Genomic DNA, 14,697 nt, shown 5'->3' with positions numbered 1-14,697 from the left:
TGTGCTGTACTGCCTTATGATTGTTACTGAATTTCTGTTATGAGTTATTCTACAACCCATAGTTCAGAATGTGGACACATACCCCAGCATCTGCACTACTTGATGGATAACATTGCTTACCCCAATCAGAACCGTAAGCCAGTGACACCTACGGCATAATACATGATTACGTGAAACCAGCAGCTTCAGGATCAGGCTGATGCTCTTTCTCTGACTGGAACAGGGAGAACGGCATCTCCGTCATTCCCACTCCGGCCCGGAACGCTGCTCCTGCTGCTACTGCACTATGGAGGTTTGGTGGTGGAGCTGCAGGAGGAGAACCTCTCTCCAGAACTGCTGCTGTGTAACGCTGCAGAAGCCATAGAGTCATATTAGTGTAAAATCCTGTAGTATTACTCTACCACCTCAGCCCACATGCTGCTGCACCTTCAGATCAAGCTTCTGGAGCTTCTCTCAGCTTGTCCAGAAATGCATGTGTACAGCATGTACAGTCCATGAGGGGGCGCTCAAAGTGTGATTTGCGTTTATGGGAGTAAAGTAAAAATGAATGTTGCTTCCTAACTGTAGGGGGAGCCCTGGAGCAGTTTTTTACATAACGCTGCTTTATTTTTTTAATTAAGGAGGTAATAATGTTATTTATATTAAAGCTTTTGGCAAATAGAAAGTAGAATGTGGTAAATGCGGTGGAAATGAGCTAGTCTGATCGCTTATCAAATGCAGGTTGAGCTCTTAGTCTTACTTGGGTTTTGAAGATCAGCCCAAAAAAATCAGCAATCTGTCCATTTGGAATTTGTTGTAAAAATTAATCAATGTGTTCCTAGGTAGTGTGGCTGGGTTGTCCAAATATCTTCTGCTTTCAAATATTCATTTATTTTTGTTTGTTTATTTATTTATGTATATGTTTTATTAGTTAGTATGAACTATTTTTTTAATGGAAAACTATCCAACCAAAATGTCCAAATTCCCATATACATAAATAAAATATATTCTTATAGCAGCGTTATGAACTGGAATTATTTGTTCCTGGGCTCCCCCTACAGTTTTGGAGAGTAATTCACTTTTACTTCACTGTAGTAAAAAAAGATCACACTTTGAGCGCCCCCTCATCAGAATTAGAATCAGAACAAGATGGACTGCTGTACACGTGCATTTCTGGACAAGCTGAGAGAAGCTCCAGAAGCTTGATCTGAAGGTGCAGCAGCATGTGGGCTGAGGCGGTAGAGTAATACTACGGGATTTTACACTAATATGACTCTATGGGTTCTGCAGCGTTACACAGCAGCAGTTCTGGAGAGAGGTTCTTCTCCTGCAGCTCCACCACCAAACCTCCATATAGTGCAGTAGCAGCAGGAGCAGCGTTCCGGCTCGGAGTGGGAATGACCGAGGCGTTATTGTATTCTATTGTAGTCTGTGGAGCATCAGCATAATTGCGAAGCTGCTGCTGCTTTTTTTTTATTTTATTAAAAAAAAACTTTATTGGAAACATTATGGTAAAGGTATTTAATTCCAAGTAATTCTGGGACTTTTCTATTGGTCCATTTATTTATTAGTTTTGATTCAGTAAAATGATGTTTTTTGTTGTCAGTCTCTAATTAGGTGTGTTGTGTTGTATTTCAGCTGTCTTCCAGCCAGCGAGCACTTCCGCAGTGATGTGGGGAAAACCGCTGAAGGCTCCATCCCTCCTCTGGTGTACAGCATCGCAGACCGTGCAGACAAACAGGTCAGACAAACATGTGCACACTGTTGGTTACACACTTGTCCAAACATACAGACCATAGCCTCTAAAGAGAATGCTGTCTAAGCCTCCTGGACCGGTGATTGGCTCAGCCCCCTGCTGAGCTGGATTTAAGAGGATAACACTGCTATAGGGCAGCGAACTGAACTGGAGTGTTGGATCTGGTGCTTGTTCCAACCAACCCAACCCTTTTACTACATCCTGGGAAGAGGACCTATATCTTAATCCACTGCGATGCACTTAATGAACAGCGATGCATGTTTAGAATCTCTCATAATAGAGCAGGCTTGTGGTACTTTCAAGTCCTCGATTGATCGATTGAGTGGTGAATGTAACCGCAGACTGAACCAGAACTGTTTATTCAGCTCCCTGTCAGAACCAGTAGGGGGCGCTAGTAATGTCAGGGCAGGTGTACATTAAAACCACCTGCCTAATACACTAAAACGGCTCTGACCCGTTGATCCACGGACTGCACAAGACCTCTGAAGGTGTCCTCCCGTGGATGTGAGCAGCAGATGAAGTGAAGTGGGACCTCCATGAGCATCAGTGAACCTTGCACTGGTGGTAGGTGCTGAAGAACAACACCCCATAAGACCTGCCTGATGTTCTGGAGATGTTCTGCCCCAGTCATTGCCTAGAACATCACAGTTTGGTTCTTGTCAAAGTGTCTCCGATTCTTACGCTTACGATTCTGCTGTTTCAACACCTTCATGACCTTCGAGAACTGACTGTTCTTCACTCGCTGCCTAATATGTAGATGCACCCCTTGACCGATGAAGCCACTGGAACCAGATCATGAGATCATGTTATTCACTTGAGCCAGCAGTGGTTTTAATGTTATGGCTGATGGATGTGTTTTATGTGGGTCAGTCATTAGAAGTGCTTCGAGTTTTTCTGATGAAATTTATACTTTCTACCATTAATTATTATTATTATAGATTTTAGACATAATTTTATTTAAGAAAATGCTAAGTATGATTATTATATTATTCTTATGTTCTATGTGGTTTGTGTCCTGTTTTATTTACATGATTTATGGTAATCTGTTTACCCCCTCAGTGACCAGCTCCTGTTTATGTTGTTGATTGTGTGATGTGGTCTGTATTGTGTATATTCTTATTATTTACTGTTTGTCTGTTGTTGTTGTTGTTGTTACCCCCCCTCCTCTTCCTCCACGCTGGGGCACTTTCCTCCCCTCCTTCCCCTCCCTCCCTCCCTCCCTCAGCTGGAGGGGTGTGAGGGGGAGTGTGTTGTGGTGTGCCTCCCTGACAGTGCGACTGATCCGGAGCTGTACACTCCTGAGCTGCTATACACCCAGCGGCCTCTAGAGGCACCAGTAAGCCCATCAGACAGTAGCATACAGCTGCACCGCCTGACCTGGTCAGCAGGGGGAGCTCTCAGTGTGTTTTGTGGTTTTGTGGCATCCAGTGGCTCATTCACATGCTGGACAATTGATGGCAACAGTTGTCAAGGTTTTGGGGGGCAATTTATTGAGAATACCTTTGTTCTATAGTCCCACACACTGATTACTGTAGTAACGAGAATTTTAATGGATGTAAATCCTGATCTTCTCAGCAGTGAATATGATTGGATGCTCTGAGAGCTCCCTGCCGGGTGCCAGCCTCTATGCTGCTGTCTGTCTGATAGCCAGTTTCCTCCACTCACACACCGATTCACTTGGTCCCATGCTCCTCCCACTAAAAATGACCCACCATCGATACCCCTCATCTTACTTCACCTGGGTGAAGATGCATGCAAAGTCCCCAAGCTGCTTTATAGAGCCTCAGCCTCCCACACTGCTTAAGAGCTAGATAGCCAGCCAGATCCAGTACTTCATATATTATATAAATATTAATGAAGGCTAATGATCTCATGATGAGCTTCAAATAATCTTACTATGCCATCAGAACGTCACTATATGTCCAAAAGTATGTGGACACCTGCTTATCCAACATTTCAGCAATGGTCTCCTTTCTGATCATCCATAATTCCTGAATGAGGATGTAATGGGAATGGATTTCCCCACATGGTTTAGGCAGCATGACCAAAAATGGCTGGAGAAAAAGCAGCCGAAGCGCTAGAACCACTGATCTTACATTAAGGACACTGCAGACTGAACTGTGAGAATGCTATGAGACTATGAGAATGCCAGAAGGCTCTCTGCTGGAACACAGCGGTAAAAACAAAGGATCTGAACTGGATTGGCCTTATAATAGTGTGTCCTGCATAGAGTGCCAGTACTAAATATTACCCAAGACCTTTATATATTTAGAATATACAGTAAGATTTTATTCATTCAGTAAGTGTCTGAATACTTTTGGACATATAGTGTGTGTATATATAAAGATATATATTATTTAATTAGTTTTGGATGGAGACGGAAGTATTAAAGGGCTCATATTTGACATTTTTGCTACAGTACATTCCCTCACTGTGTTCTGCTTTACAGCAGCTCTAATAGAACACACTATACGCTATATGGACAAAAGTATTGGGACACCTGCTCATTCATTCTTTAATCTGGAATCAAGGGTATTAAAAAAAGCTGATCCTGCTTTTGTTGGAGTAACTGCCTCTATTGTCCCGGGAAGAAATAGGCTTTCTACTAGATTCTGGAGGAGCACTGCTGTGAGGATTTGATTGCATTCGGCAGCAAAAGCATTAGTGAGATCCAGATCTCCCAAAAGAAAAATGTTTATCTCCTCCAGAGAGGGAGTACTTCTCTACAGGGACTAGATGAGGGGTGTTTGTGTGCATTTGCACATCTGTGTCAGCAATGGGTGCAACTTAGCTAATTGCACTTTTTTTAAGAAGGGGTGTCCACAAATATTTGGACATGTATGTATGTTTCAGTGATATGGGCCCTTTAATAATGCATTGTATTAAACGGCTGAACATTTTAGGCAGAGATTAGAGTGTTGGGGAAGGAGATGGGCACCAGGACGGCTCGAGTGGGAGTTTTCACCTCTATTAGTGTTTGTTTTTCTGTTACCTGCCTTTCTGTGTTTGTTTATTTATTTATTTAGCTATACCTTTGTTTGGGGTGTGTGTGTGTGTGTGTCTGTGTGTGTGTGTATGTGTGTCAGTGGTGGGTGATCAGCGCCAGATGAAGACTCATTGGTGGTACTTTGCACTGTACTCAAGGTTACCCGGAATACCTTGAGGGTCCTCCATGCCGTGATCTTCCACACACACTTCTCGTTTCAGCCCTGATCGATTAAGTAGAAGCATTCACGGTCATACCAATCCATGCCATACATGAACATACTTACACTGTAACAGCACTGACCTTACACTGTGTACAACTGTGTGTGTGGCTTCAGGACTCTCTTTAACATGCCCTCATCGACTTGACCTGGCCAGTTCATCTAAACGTCCGTACCTGTTCTCTATTCCAGAACTTTGTTAGATGAGCACTTTCCACTTCCATTGTTATTATTTAGGCAGGAAACTCTGTTTAAACCAGCCTAGAAATCACTGAAACCTTTAACAGACGTTGTGACGTTTAGAAGTTTTTATACAATCAGATTGCTGAAATAAGAACTCTGCAATCTTTCCGTCTTCGGCCGTTTGACCTTATTAAGTGTGTCATGCCAGTTATATCCACTGGGTGGCAGTGTCCTAAAAGGACACTTACGATACGTAGCTGATTGACTTTTTCATCTCTAAAAAATTTTTTTTAGCGAAACCAAAGTATTTTTAAATAATAATTAAATTATTATCATAATAATCTAATAATTTGAATATCCTACGAATAAACTAGGATTAGTGTAGCTACAGATGTTACCGCAGAAACTGCTTGATTACTTCGTTAGCTTTTCGTTTAGCGAGCTAAAGGCTGCACTGCTAGCAAAACAAAGAGAGTAAAAGCAGTTTTCATAGCCAGACAATTCAGATTTCCACAACATTTGTGTACATTTTATAAATTTCCCCAGAAATCCCATTGATTTGCTATTTAGCTCACTAAGGAGAGTGCGCTAATTGGGGGTGGGCGATATGGGGAAAATACTCGATCACCATATTTAAAGAAATGTTTACAGTGCATCAGTAGTGACGGATACTTAAAAAAATAAAAATAAATAAATAATAATAAAAAAAAGATATTCAGCTAGTCTCCTGTACGAGTACAGCGATTTATATCACACTACATGCGACACTACATCCAATTATGTTGCGATCCGTTTAAACTGGAATGTCCAAGTAGAAAAATTTACCTGGAACCCCCAGCCCCAGGTCGGATCTCCTACTCTAAATGTCAGGAGAACTTCGCCAAACCAAGAAAATCCAAAATCCAATATGGCCGCCCGGTATAACAGTAGTATAAGCAGTGGTGTTGGACAGTTTATCAGCTCTGCTCTCTATCGGAGTCCCATTAAATCTGTCATACACACAGTACTGTCCAAAAGTGCCATCTGTGGACGTTTTTCCATGATGTTTGGATGCGCAAAATTCAGCATAATGCTTTGTCATCCAGTGGTATCGCTGACGAGGCCAACGATGCTAACCTGGGACATAAAAAGTGGGACAAATTTTGGTAGAATTCGCCATAAAACACTGATAAACCAGTCCAACCTCAGAAATGTTTAGTGAACTGTTTATTTTAACTTTTAAAGACTGTATTTATTTATTTATTTATTTATTTATTTATTTATTTATTGGGGTTCACTGTCAATTCTGGCTCGTGGCGGCATTCCCAGCTCTTCGTTCCCAGACCTAAATGGTAAATGGAACGCAGCAATAAACCGGTCTAATTACACTGTAATGAAACAGTGCAGTTGATCATGTGATTATTATTATTTTATTTATTTATTTATTTATTTATTCTGTCTATTTACAATATCCTCCATATGCTCAGAAAAGTAAACTCTATCACAATACATTAAAATATCAGCACACTGCCCACCTCTAACCATAATCCCATTTCTAATAATTACTGTGAGTGGCCAGTTGATGAGGGAGGGCATGCGAGTCCTGAAACGGGGCGGGGGTTTGGTTTCAGTGTATGTTTATTATATAAACAGCTGATTACCGTATTAATGTAGTTAATAATCAGCCTCATGCTCATCATGAGCAATGACAAGGTCATTAAAACTAAATACACCCCTATGTATTGCCTTTTCCACCATGTCAGCAAACACACATGTAACAGCATTATACAAATAAAGTTGCCGATGTTTGTTTACATCATAAAAAACCTACTAACCGAATCTCAGTGGCCATGTATGAACCTGCATGAGCTCGAAATGGCTGCATATCCGCCCACTACAAAGAGCCGGTCAGTAGCGATTCATAATACAGGCCTGGCTCCTATACTGCATACAAAGGCTTTGAGGTGCAGGACTGTCCAGTCCTTCGCTGCCCTGCTTTCCATTCCCTCATCTCAGTCTCGGGGATGTTTATTTACACTCCTGAATAAAGGTTGGAGATCAGTGATGCACACTGCGGCTTGCATCATTTCACGAGAGTGTTGCTTGCAGTGCTGTGGGAGGTGGTCTTTCCTCCGATACTGAAGATGGTGTGTGTGACGATGTCTGGTGCGCTGGTGTGTTGCAGTTGCTGATCTGTCCTCCGGTGACGAGGTTCTTCTACGGACGCAGGGAACCCTTCCATAAGCTGTTGGTCCAGGGAGATTCGGCCGGCAGGTTGACCCTCTGGAGCATCCCGGACACTTCACCGCTGCAGCCGCTGTCTTCAGCTGCAGGTTTGCAACCACGGTCTACACAGCTCTCTATATTCACATACTGCAGGTTGCAGCTGTTTTTAATGAATCCTTGCAAACCAGACAGCTCTCAGAGAGTTCGTGACTGTTGTGGTGGAAATTCTCTAAATAAGCAGAAATCAGTAAAACCACAGGGTCACAATTAATGCTCCAAAGTAATATATTTATTAAAAGCTTTCGGCCGGGGAGAAGCTCCTGGCAAATACCCAGAGATCTCTGAAGGTTGACCAAGTTATGAAGGGTTATATATCTCCCCAATGGGGTGCCGTCACCTTCCATTGGTTACACCTAACTGTGATTTGAATAAACAAAAGGGCGTTAACATACATGCATAATTAATGAAGAGGAAGGAAGCTCAAATATGTTTTTTTAGAAGCCCCTCACACACCTGGAGATACCCAAATGAGTTGGTCTGCAACTTCGAGGTCACTTGGACAATAACTCACTGTGGTCAGCATAGGGAAAACAGATAAGGCCTTCACTCAGGACCGGAGGAGTAGCTAGTTTGTTCCACTCCGAGTGAAGGGGAGTAACTGATCTGTGGTCCCTTTCACATAGAGCAGTAAAAGTCAGTGATTAAGTGCCTAAGTCTATTAGTATGTTAGTCTGGATCTGATATACTAAGAGAACGAAGCTAATGGAATACATATGGTATATCTGAGAGATAACAATCATCTGACTATGTGCTACTATGATCTGGAAGCCACACTGTGCCCCTGTAACTCATTTAAATGATGGGGCAGTGGTGGCTCAGCGGTTAGAGCGCCGGGATATCGATAGGTTGTGGGTTGTGGGTTCGATTCCCGGGCTCGGCAAGCTAGTAATTCACTAGTGTGTGTGTGTGTGTGTGTGTGTGTGTGTGTGTGTGTTCACTACCACAGATGGGTTAAATGCAGAGGACACAACCCTCAACCCTTCATTTTTGAGTTAATTTGACTTAATCAGCTTAAGTGATCTGAAATTTCGATAGTATTTACGATAACTTACACTACAGATATTTAATTACATAAGTAAGATCTTGAGATCCTCCACGCTGTGCTGTGCCGTGTTCAACTCCATCAGCAGCAGCAGCAGCAGCAGCAGCTCACCTGATTTACCATCATTAAGCCCTGATTTACCACCAAACCAGGTGTTGGTCTAAGGAGAACTCTAAATAATACTAGACTCCATGAGAGAGGAGAAGTTTGGAGATGTTCTAATGATGAACACAGTGATGGAGAACCACCACCACTTTCTGTAGGAGTGTTATTATTAGTGATTAATTTAATATCAGTGTTTTATGTATGAAATATACACACACACACACAGTTATTAATATAATATATTTACTGAGAAAATAAACAGGTACTGCCCGGATAAGGAACAGCACATTCTTCTAGAGCAGATCGAGCAGCAGTAGAAGACACCTTTTTGCAACTGGATTAAATGTGGCTATGAGTTGGGCTTTCTATGCTAAGCCTTAAGGGCCTTAATTACACCACAACAGAATTGAACTGGCTGTGCCTTTAGCACTGTATGCCTGTTTGGTGAACAGTGCCTCCCTCTGCTGGTCAGTTTGAGTACTACAGCTAAAAGCAGAGTTTCGTCCCTCTAGTGGTTGCTTAGGGTGCTGCTAGATAGAGGCAGCTTTTCATCAGGTTTGCTTATCCAGTTACATAAAACTGACTCGTGGATTAGGTGTACTGTTCTAAAATCTTAAATATTAAATATTTCATGTGCAAAGATCAGTATTTGTACCTAGACAGTAAATATTAAAGGTCATTTGAGATGTTCTTCTCACCTTTCTGTGACCATCAAGAAGGTATTATTTGATAAATATTGTACTGCTGTTATTTATTTAGTAGGGTTCAAGGTTTTTTTTAACCCCCCTATCCGACCCGAGCCTCTTAATGGGGGCAATGGTGAGCTCTGGGTTGTGGGTTCGATACCCGGGCTCGGCAAGCGGCCACTGTTGGGCCCTTGGGCTCACTGCCCTTAGTTTGTGTGTGTGTGTGTGTGTGTGTGTGTGTGTGTGTGTGTGTGTGTGTGTGTGTGTGTGTGTGTGTGTGTGTGTGTGTGTGTGTTTACTAGTACAGATGGGTCAAATGCAGAGGACACATTTCGCTGTACATAGTACAGTAACCGATCGTGCACCTTTACCCTAATCCGACTATCGTCCGAATCCGATCCAATCTTAGTGTTCCTGTAAATAACCCCACGCTAGTAAACAGCAGTAAAATCACTGTTTAGCACCAGTTTCTGTAATCAGACTAAGTTCTAATCTGATCTACTTTGTTTGGAGCAACCTTTTAATCAGCTGTTTTAAACTGTGTAGTGTTTAATATCTTACAGTCCAATCTGACCGACCCACCTGACCATTCAGCTCCCAGCTCCTTTACAAGCTCTGCAGTCTGATTACCGAGTGTGCGTTAGCATTAGCATTAGCCTCCTCCTTGGTTCTGAATGTGCTTTTCAGAGCTCGTTTAGAACCACAGAAAGGGGCGTGGTTCTCTCGCTGGTTGAACAGAGCATTTCCACCACAGTCTGGTTTCTAACCAGGTGGAATTCGGGGGTGAAGACGGGATGGGACGAACGTTAGATCTTCTTAAATGGCCCCCGATCCCAAGTCTGGACATCCCTACTGTTCAGTGATTTCTGGATTATTGTCTTAGTATTTGATTGGGACTTTTCACATACTAGGCATTGTGGATTTATTTTATAATATAATTTAATTATATATATATAATATAAAAATGTAATATAATGTATAATATTTTATGATTTTTTTTATTTGTTTTATATATATAATATGCTTTTTTTTATCATAGCATTTTTCCCTAACATCTATTCATCATTCTGGACACGTCCTTTTTAAAAATGATTTACTAATTATTTGAAACCAGCGAAGAAGTACTAGCATCACATTTAAGATCACTTTATACTTTTAACTGCAGCAGAATTGTGTTTTTTTAATATTGAAAACAGTGATTCCAAACTTTCGAACAATAGTATGTATGTATGTATGTATATATCTGCTTTCTCTCCCTGCTACAGAGCTGCAGGTCTCCTCCACCATCAGCCTGCAGGAGGCGTTTGATAAGCTGACCCCACTGCCCGCAGGCATCATCGACCAGCTGAGCGTCCTGCCAGGGTCGGAGGAGCCCATCAAGGTCACAGCGAGTGTGTACATCCCCTCCCAGGGCCGGCTGGTGTGTGGGAGGGAAGATGGCAGCATCATTCTGGTGCCTGCCACGCAGACCGCCATCGTTCAGCTCCTGCAGGGGGAGCACATGCTGAGAAGAGGTGAGCCTCATTCAGTAAACCCCTCTTACATACAGCAGACTGTCCATTACCACAGACCACGGTATCATGGGCAATCCCGTCATATGAAGTTTATATCAAGCGATAGTACGACCTGCTCTGCTGCCTGGATTCCTTTGGCCTGGACACCCAGTGTTTAAACATACACTATAGGACAAAAGTATTGAGACACCCACTCATTAATTCTTTGTTCTGAAATCAAGGGAATTAACTGTCTCTACTATCCAGGGAAGAAGACTTTCTACTAGGGATGCACCGATCCGATACTAGGATCGGATATCAGCCCTCATACTAACAAAATGAGGATCGGGTATCTAATTAGTCTGATCCAAAGGACCGATCCATTCACGGAACCCGATTCTCACGCTGCTGGTATTCTAGGCTCATAACCCAGGATCAGAGTGGCCTACAGACATCATACACACATCATAGCAAACAGCAAGACCCCTCTGTCTCACCAGCATGGTGCCCTCGACTTTGTCATCCAGCAAGTAATCCAGCTCGTCTTCCATATAAGGAGATCTGCAGCTGATCTGGTGCTAATATTGTCTGATTTTGGCTGAAATCAGACTCTACCAGACGTTTGTTGTAGGCTCAGTATCATGTTATTCATTTGAGGATCTCCCCCCTCTCTGTCTCTCTCCAGGCTGGCCTCCCCACCGTACTCTGAGGGGTCACAGGAATAAGGTGACCTGTCTGCTGTACCCTCACCAGGTCTCCCCGCGCTATGACCAGCGCTCCCTGGTGTCCGGTGGTGTGGATTTCTCGGTGATCGTGTGGGACATTTTCACTGGAGAGATGAAGCACATCTTCTGCGTGCACGGAGGAGAGATCACCCAGCTTCTGGTCCCTCCGGAGAACTGCAGCGTGAGTCCACCTCTACACCCTGAGCTAGGAGTGGCTGTGTGGTGTAATGCTACTGTGTAGATGAGTGGGTAATGAAGTCCTCCGTTAGAACCTGGTTACGTATGTGTGATGAATGAGTGCTGGAAGAGGGGGATGGAAATGTCGAGTTAGGAGATAAAAAAAAAAAATAAAAAGACAAATTTGATACATTTTGTAAAAATGTAAAAAAAAATTAAAATGAATTAATCAGTAATTAATGTAAATAAACTCTTGGAGCCACAGTAAGTAAGTAATAGAAGTAATAGAAATAAATAAAGCCGAATTGAAAGAAATAAAGTTAAAAAAGAAAATTAAAATGAGTAAAGTAAATTTTAAAAATAAAAAATAAAGCTTTAGTAATCTAAAATTCAGATAATGCATTGAGCTGTGGAGCAGTGGAAGAACTGTGTGTCCATCCAGTACTTTTTTTTTTTTTTAGAGGAGTTGAGGAGTTGAGGAGGAGGAGGAGGATGATGAGGTGGGGTGGTGATCATTTATCCAACATCCTGACCTTACTAACTTCAGCTCTGGTCACTAAATGCAATCAAATCCTCACAGCAATGCTCTACTCCAAAATCTAGTAGTAAGCCTTCTTCCCTGGACAGTAGAGACAGTTACTCCAACAAAAGCACTTCTTTGATTTTGGAACAAGTGATGAATAAGCAAGTGTCCCAATACTTTTGTCAATTTAGTGCATAGATAAAATACATTTGCTAACATTGCTGCCACTTGCACATTGTAATATAAATGATAATAAAACATAATAATAGTGTAATAAAACCTAAAATTTAAGCTTATTAATGTAGTTAATATCAGATGATTTTAATACAGATTGGGTAACGTGAGCGTTTGTTTGTCTGCAGGGAAGAGGTGCCGAACCCAGAGCCGGGTTTCTTAGTGGCTGTTTGAGATGCACAAAATGTTCGTACTGAATCTGAAAATGATCCCCTGATTTTCTAACAAAGATTTTAATCCGTCCCAGTGTAGAGTCGACTAAACCGGCTGACGGGCCAGGCATGAGCGTCCATCCCAGTGGAAATTTGTGTACTGCATTAACACACACTGCGCACACTTAACGACCCAGTACAGCCGGTCTGTGATTTACTGCAGGTCAATACTGTTGCTTAAGCAACAATGCTTTTAATTGATGCCACAGAGTGCTTCCGAATCTATAACTTCCTGTGTGTGTGTGTGTGTGTGTGTGTGTGTGTGTGTGTGTGTGTGTGTGTGTGTGTTTGTGTGTGTGTGTGTGTTTTACTCATGAGGACCAAAGGAGCGGTTCCTCACAAAGCAGTTACTGTATGGACGCAGTGCTTTTAAGTGGTTATGGGTAGGTTTATGAGTTAGTAGTTCTCCAGATAGTGCATTTGTGTGTTTGCCGTTTTACTAACACTATAAAAGGCTGTGCAGTATCTGCTGTAGATAACTCAGCCGGTGAACAGTAGGAAGTGTCATTAGAATTTTGGGAATATGTACTACTGTTAAAACTTTAATAATCTAAAATAATATTATTTATATAGTGGTATGTAAGTAAAAAAACAGAAAATGGCCTGTTAATAAATCAGTAATTAATGAAGAAAACTTGGAGCCTCAGTAAGTAATTAAGTGTATTATTAAACAGTTGTCTACTCTCCATCATAAAAACAGGTACATGTGTGTTCCTGTCCAAAAGTATGTAGACTCCAGAGTTTCTCAAAGGGTATTATCATATATATATATATATATATATATATATATATATATATATATATATATATATATATAATTCCTATACTGCTGTAACAGCCTCTACTCCTCTGGGAAGTGTTAGTAGTTCTCCAGATTCTCCACATTTGTGTCTTTGGCCGTTTTACTAACTCATAAACTTACCTATAACCACTTGCTTACTGAGGCTCCAAGTGTTCTTCATTAATTTTTTTAACTTACATACCACTGTATAAATAATATTATTTTAGATTGTTAAAGTTTTAACAGTAGTACATATTCCCAAAATTTTAATTTTAATTTTGGGGGCTGAGTTATATATGTACTACTGTTAAAGTTCAGTCAGATTAAACCAGTTTGATTTTAGAAGTATAGAATAACTTTTATCTGCTCGCTCTGACTAACTTTACATTTCAGATGATTAGAAGGCCAACTGGACTCTGTAAATAAAAACTACATAACACTTTATTTTGAATTAATATTACAAATAATATTACAGATCTCATTCATAATAATAATAATAATGTTAATCAGCAAGTCTAATTTTAGTTATTATATTGTCATTATTATAATTTCTTAAAATAATGGGTAAAATTGTGAGTTTTTGGGTTTGTTTATATAGAAAAATATTAATATTGTGATTTTAAACATTTGAACAATCAAATCAGTAGATCAACCTTTTATTTTCGCTCGGAAATACTGTGTGTGTGTGTGTGTGTGTGTGTGTGTGTGTGTGTGTGTGTGTGTGTGTGTGTGTGTGATCCTTATTTTGAAACGGTGATTGGAAGAAAAACAAATATTACTTAATCAAGCTAAATTAAAATCAACAGAGTTTAATACACACATTAAAATAAAGAATAGAACAGTCAGAATAATGGCAGATTAAGAGAATGTAAAATAAATCAATTAGGTTTTAATTAATAACATTAAACAACAACAAAACAACAGATTTAGAGAAATAAGTAAAGTTTGGAGATTAAAACCTAAAAAAAGAAAAGTTAATTTCAAAAATAAAAATGGACTTTAATAATCTAAATATATATTATTTATATAGTGGTATGTAAGTAATGGAAAATGTGCTCGTTAATAAATCCATAATTAATTAAGAACACTCGGTAAGTAAGTAATTAAGTGTATTATTAAACAGTTGTCTACTCTCCGTCATAAAAACAGGTACATGTGTGTTCCTGTCCAAAAGTATATAGACTCCAGAGTTTCTCAAAGGGCATTATCAGGGTGTGCGTGTGCGTGTGTGTGTGCGTATATATATATATATATATATATATATATATATATATATATATATATATATATATATATATAAAATATATAAAATATATATATATGTGTATGT

General features: G+C 40.5%; 1 protein-coding gene across 1 annotated transcript in view; it reads left to right on the top strand.

Moving 5' to 3' along the window:
- wdr7 (WD repeat domain 7) overlaps positions 1 to 14,697 on the top strand; it is a 71,867-nt gene that overhangs the window by 13,727 nt on the left and 43,443 nt on the right. The window contains exons 9-12 of the mRNA XM_072662476.1: positions 1,618 to 1,720; positions 7,289 to 7,436; positions 10,488 to 10,736; positions 11,401 to 11,621. Coding sequence (XP_072518577.1) covers positions 1,618 to 1,720; positions 7,289 to 7,436; positions 10,488 to 10,736; positions 11,401 to 11,621 — 721 coding nt within the window. The remainder of the gene's footprint in view (positions 1 to 1,617; positions 1,721 to 7,288; positions 7,437 to 10,487; positions 10,737 to 11,400; positions 11,622 to 14,697) is intronic.

The sequence above is a fragment of the Salminus brasiliensis genome, chromosome 18 (genome assembly GCF_030463535.1).
Source record: "Salminus brasiliensis chromosome 18, fSalBra1.hap2, whole genome shotgun sequence".
Lineage (NCBI taxonomy): Eukaryota > Metazoa > Chordata > Actinopteri > Characiformes > Bryconidae > Salminus > Salminus brasiliensis.
The sequence above is the reverse complement of the archived record's forward strand: the minus strand, read 5'-3'. Positions and strand labels throughout refer to the sequence as shown.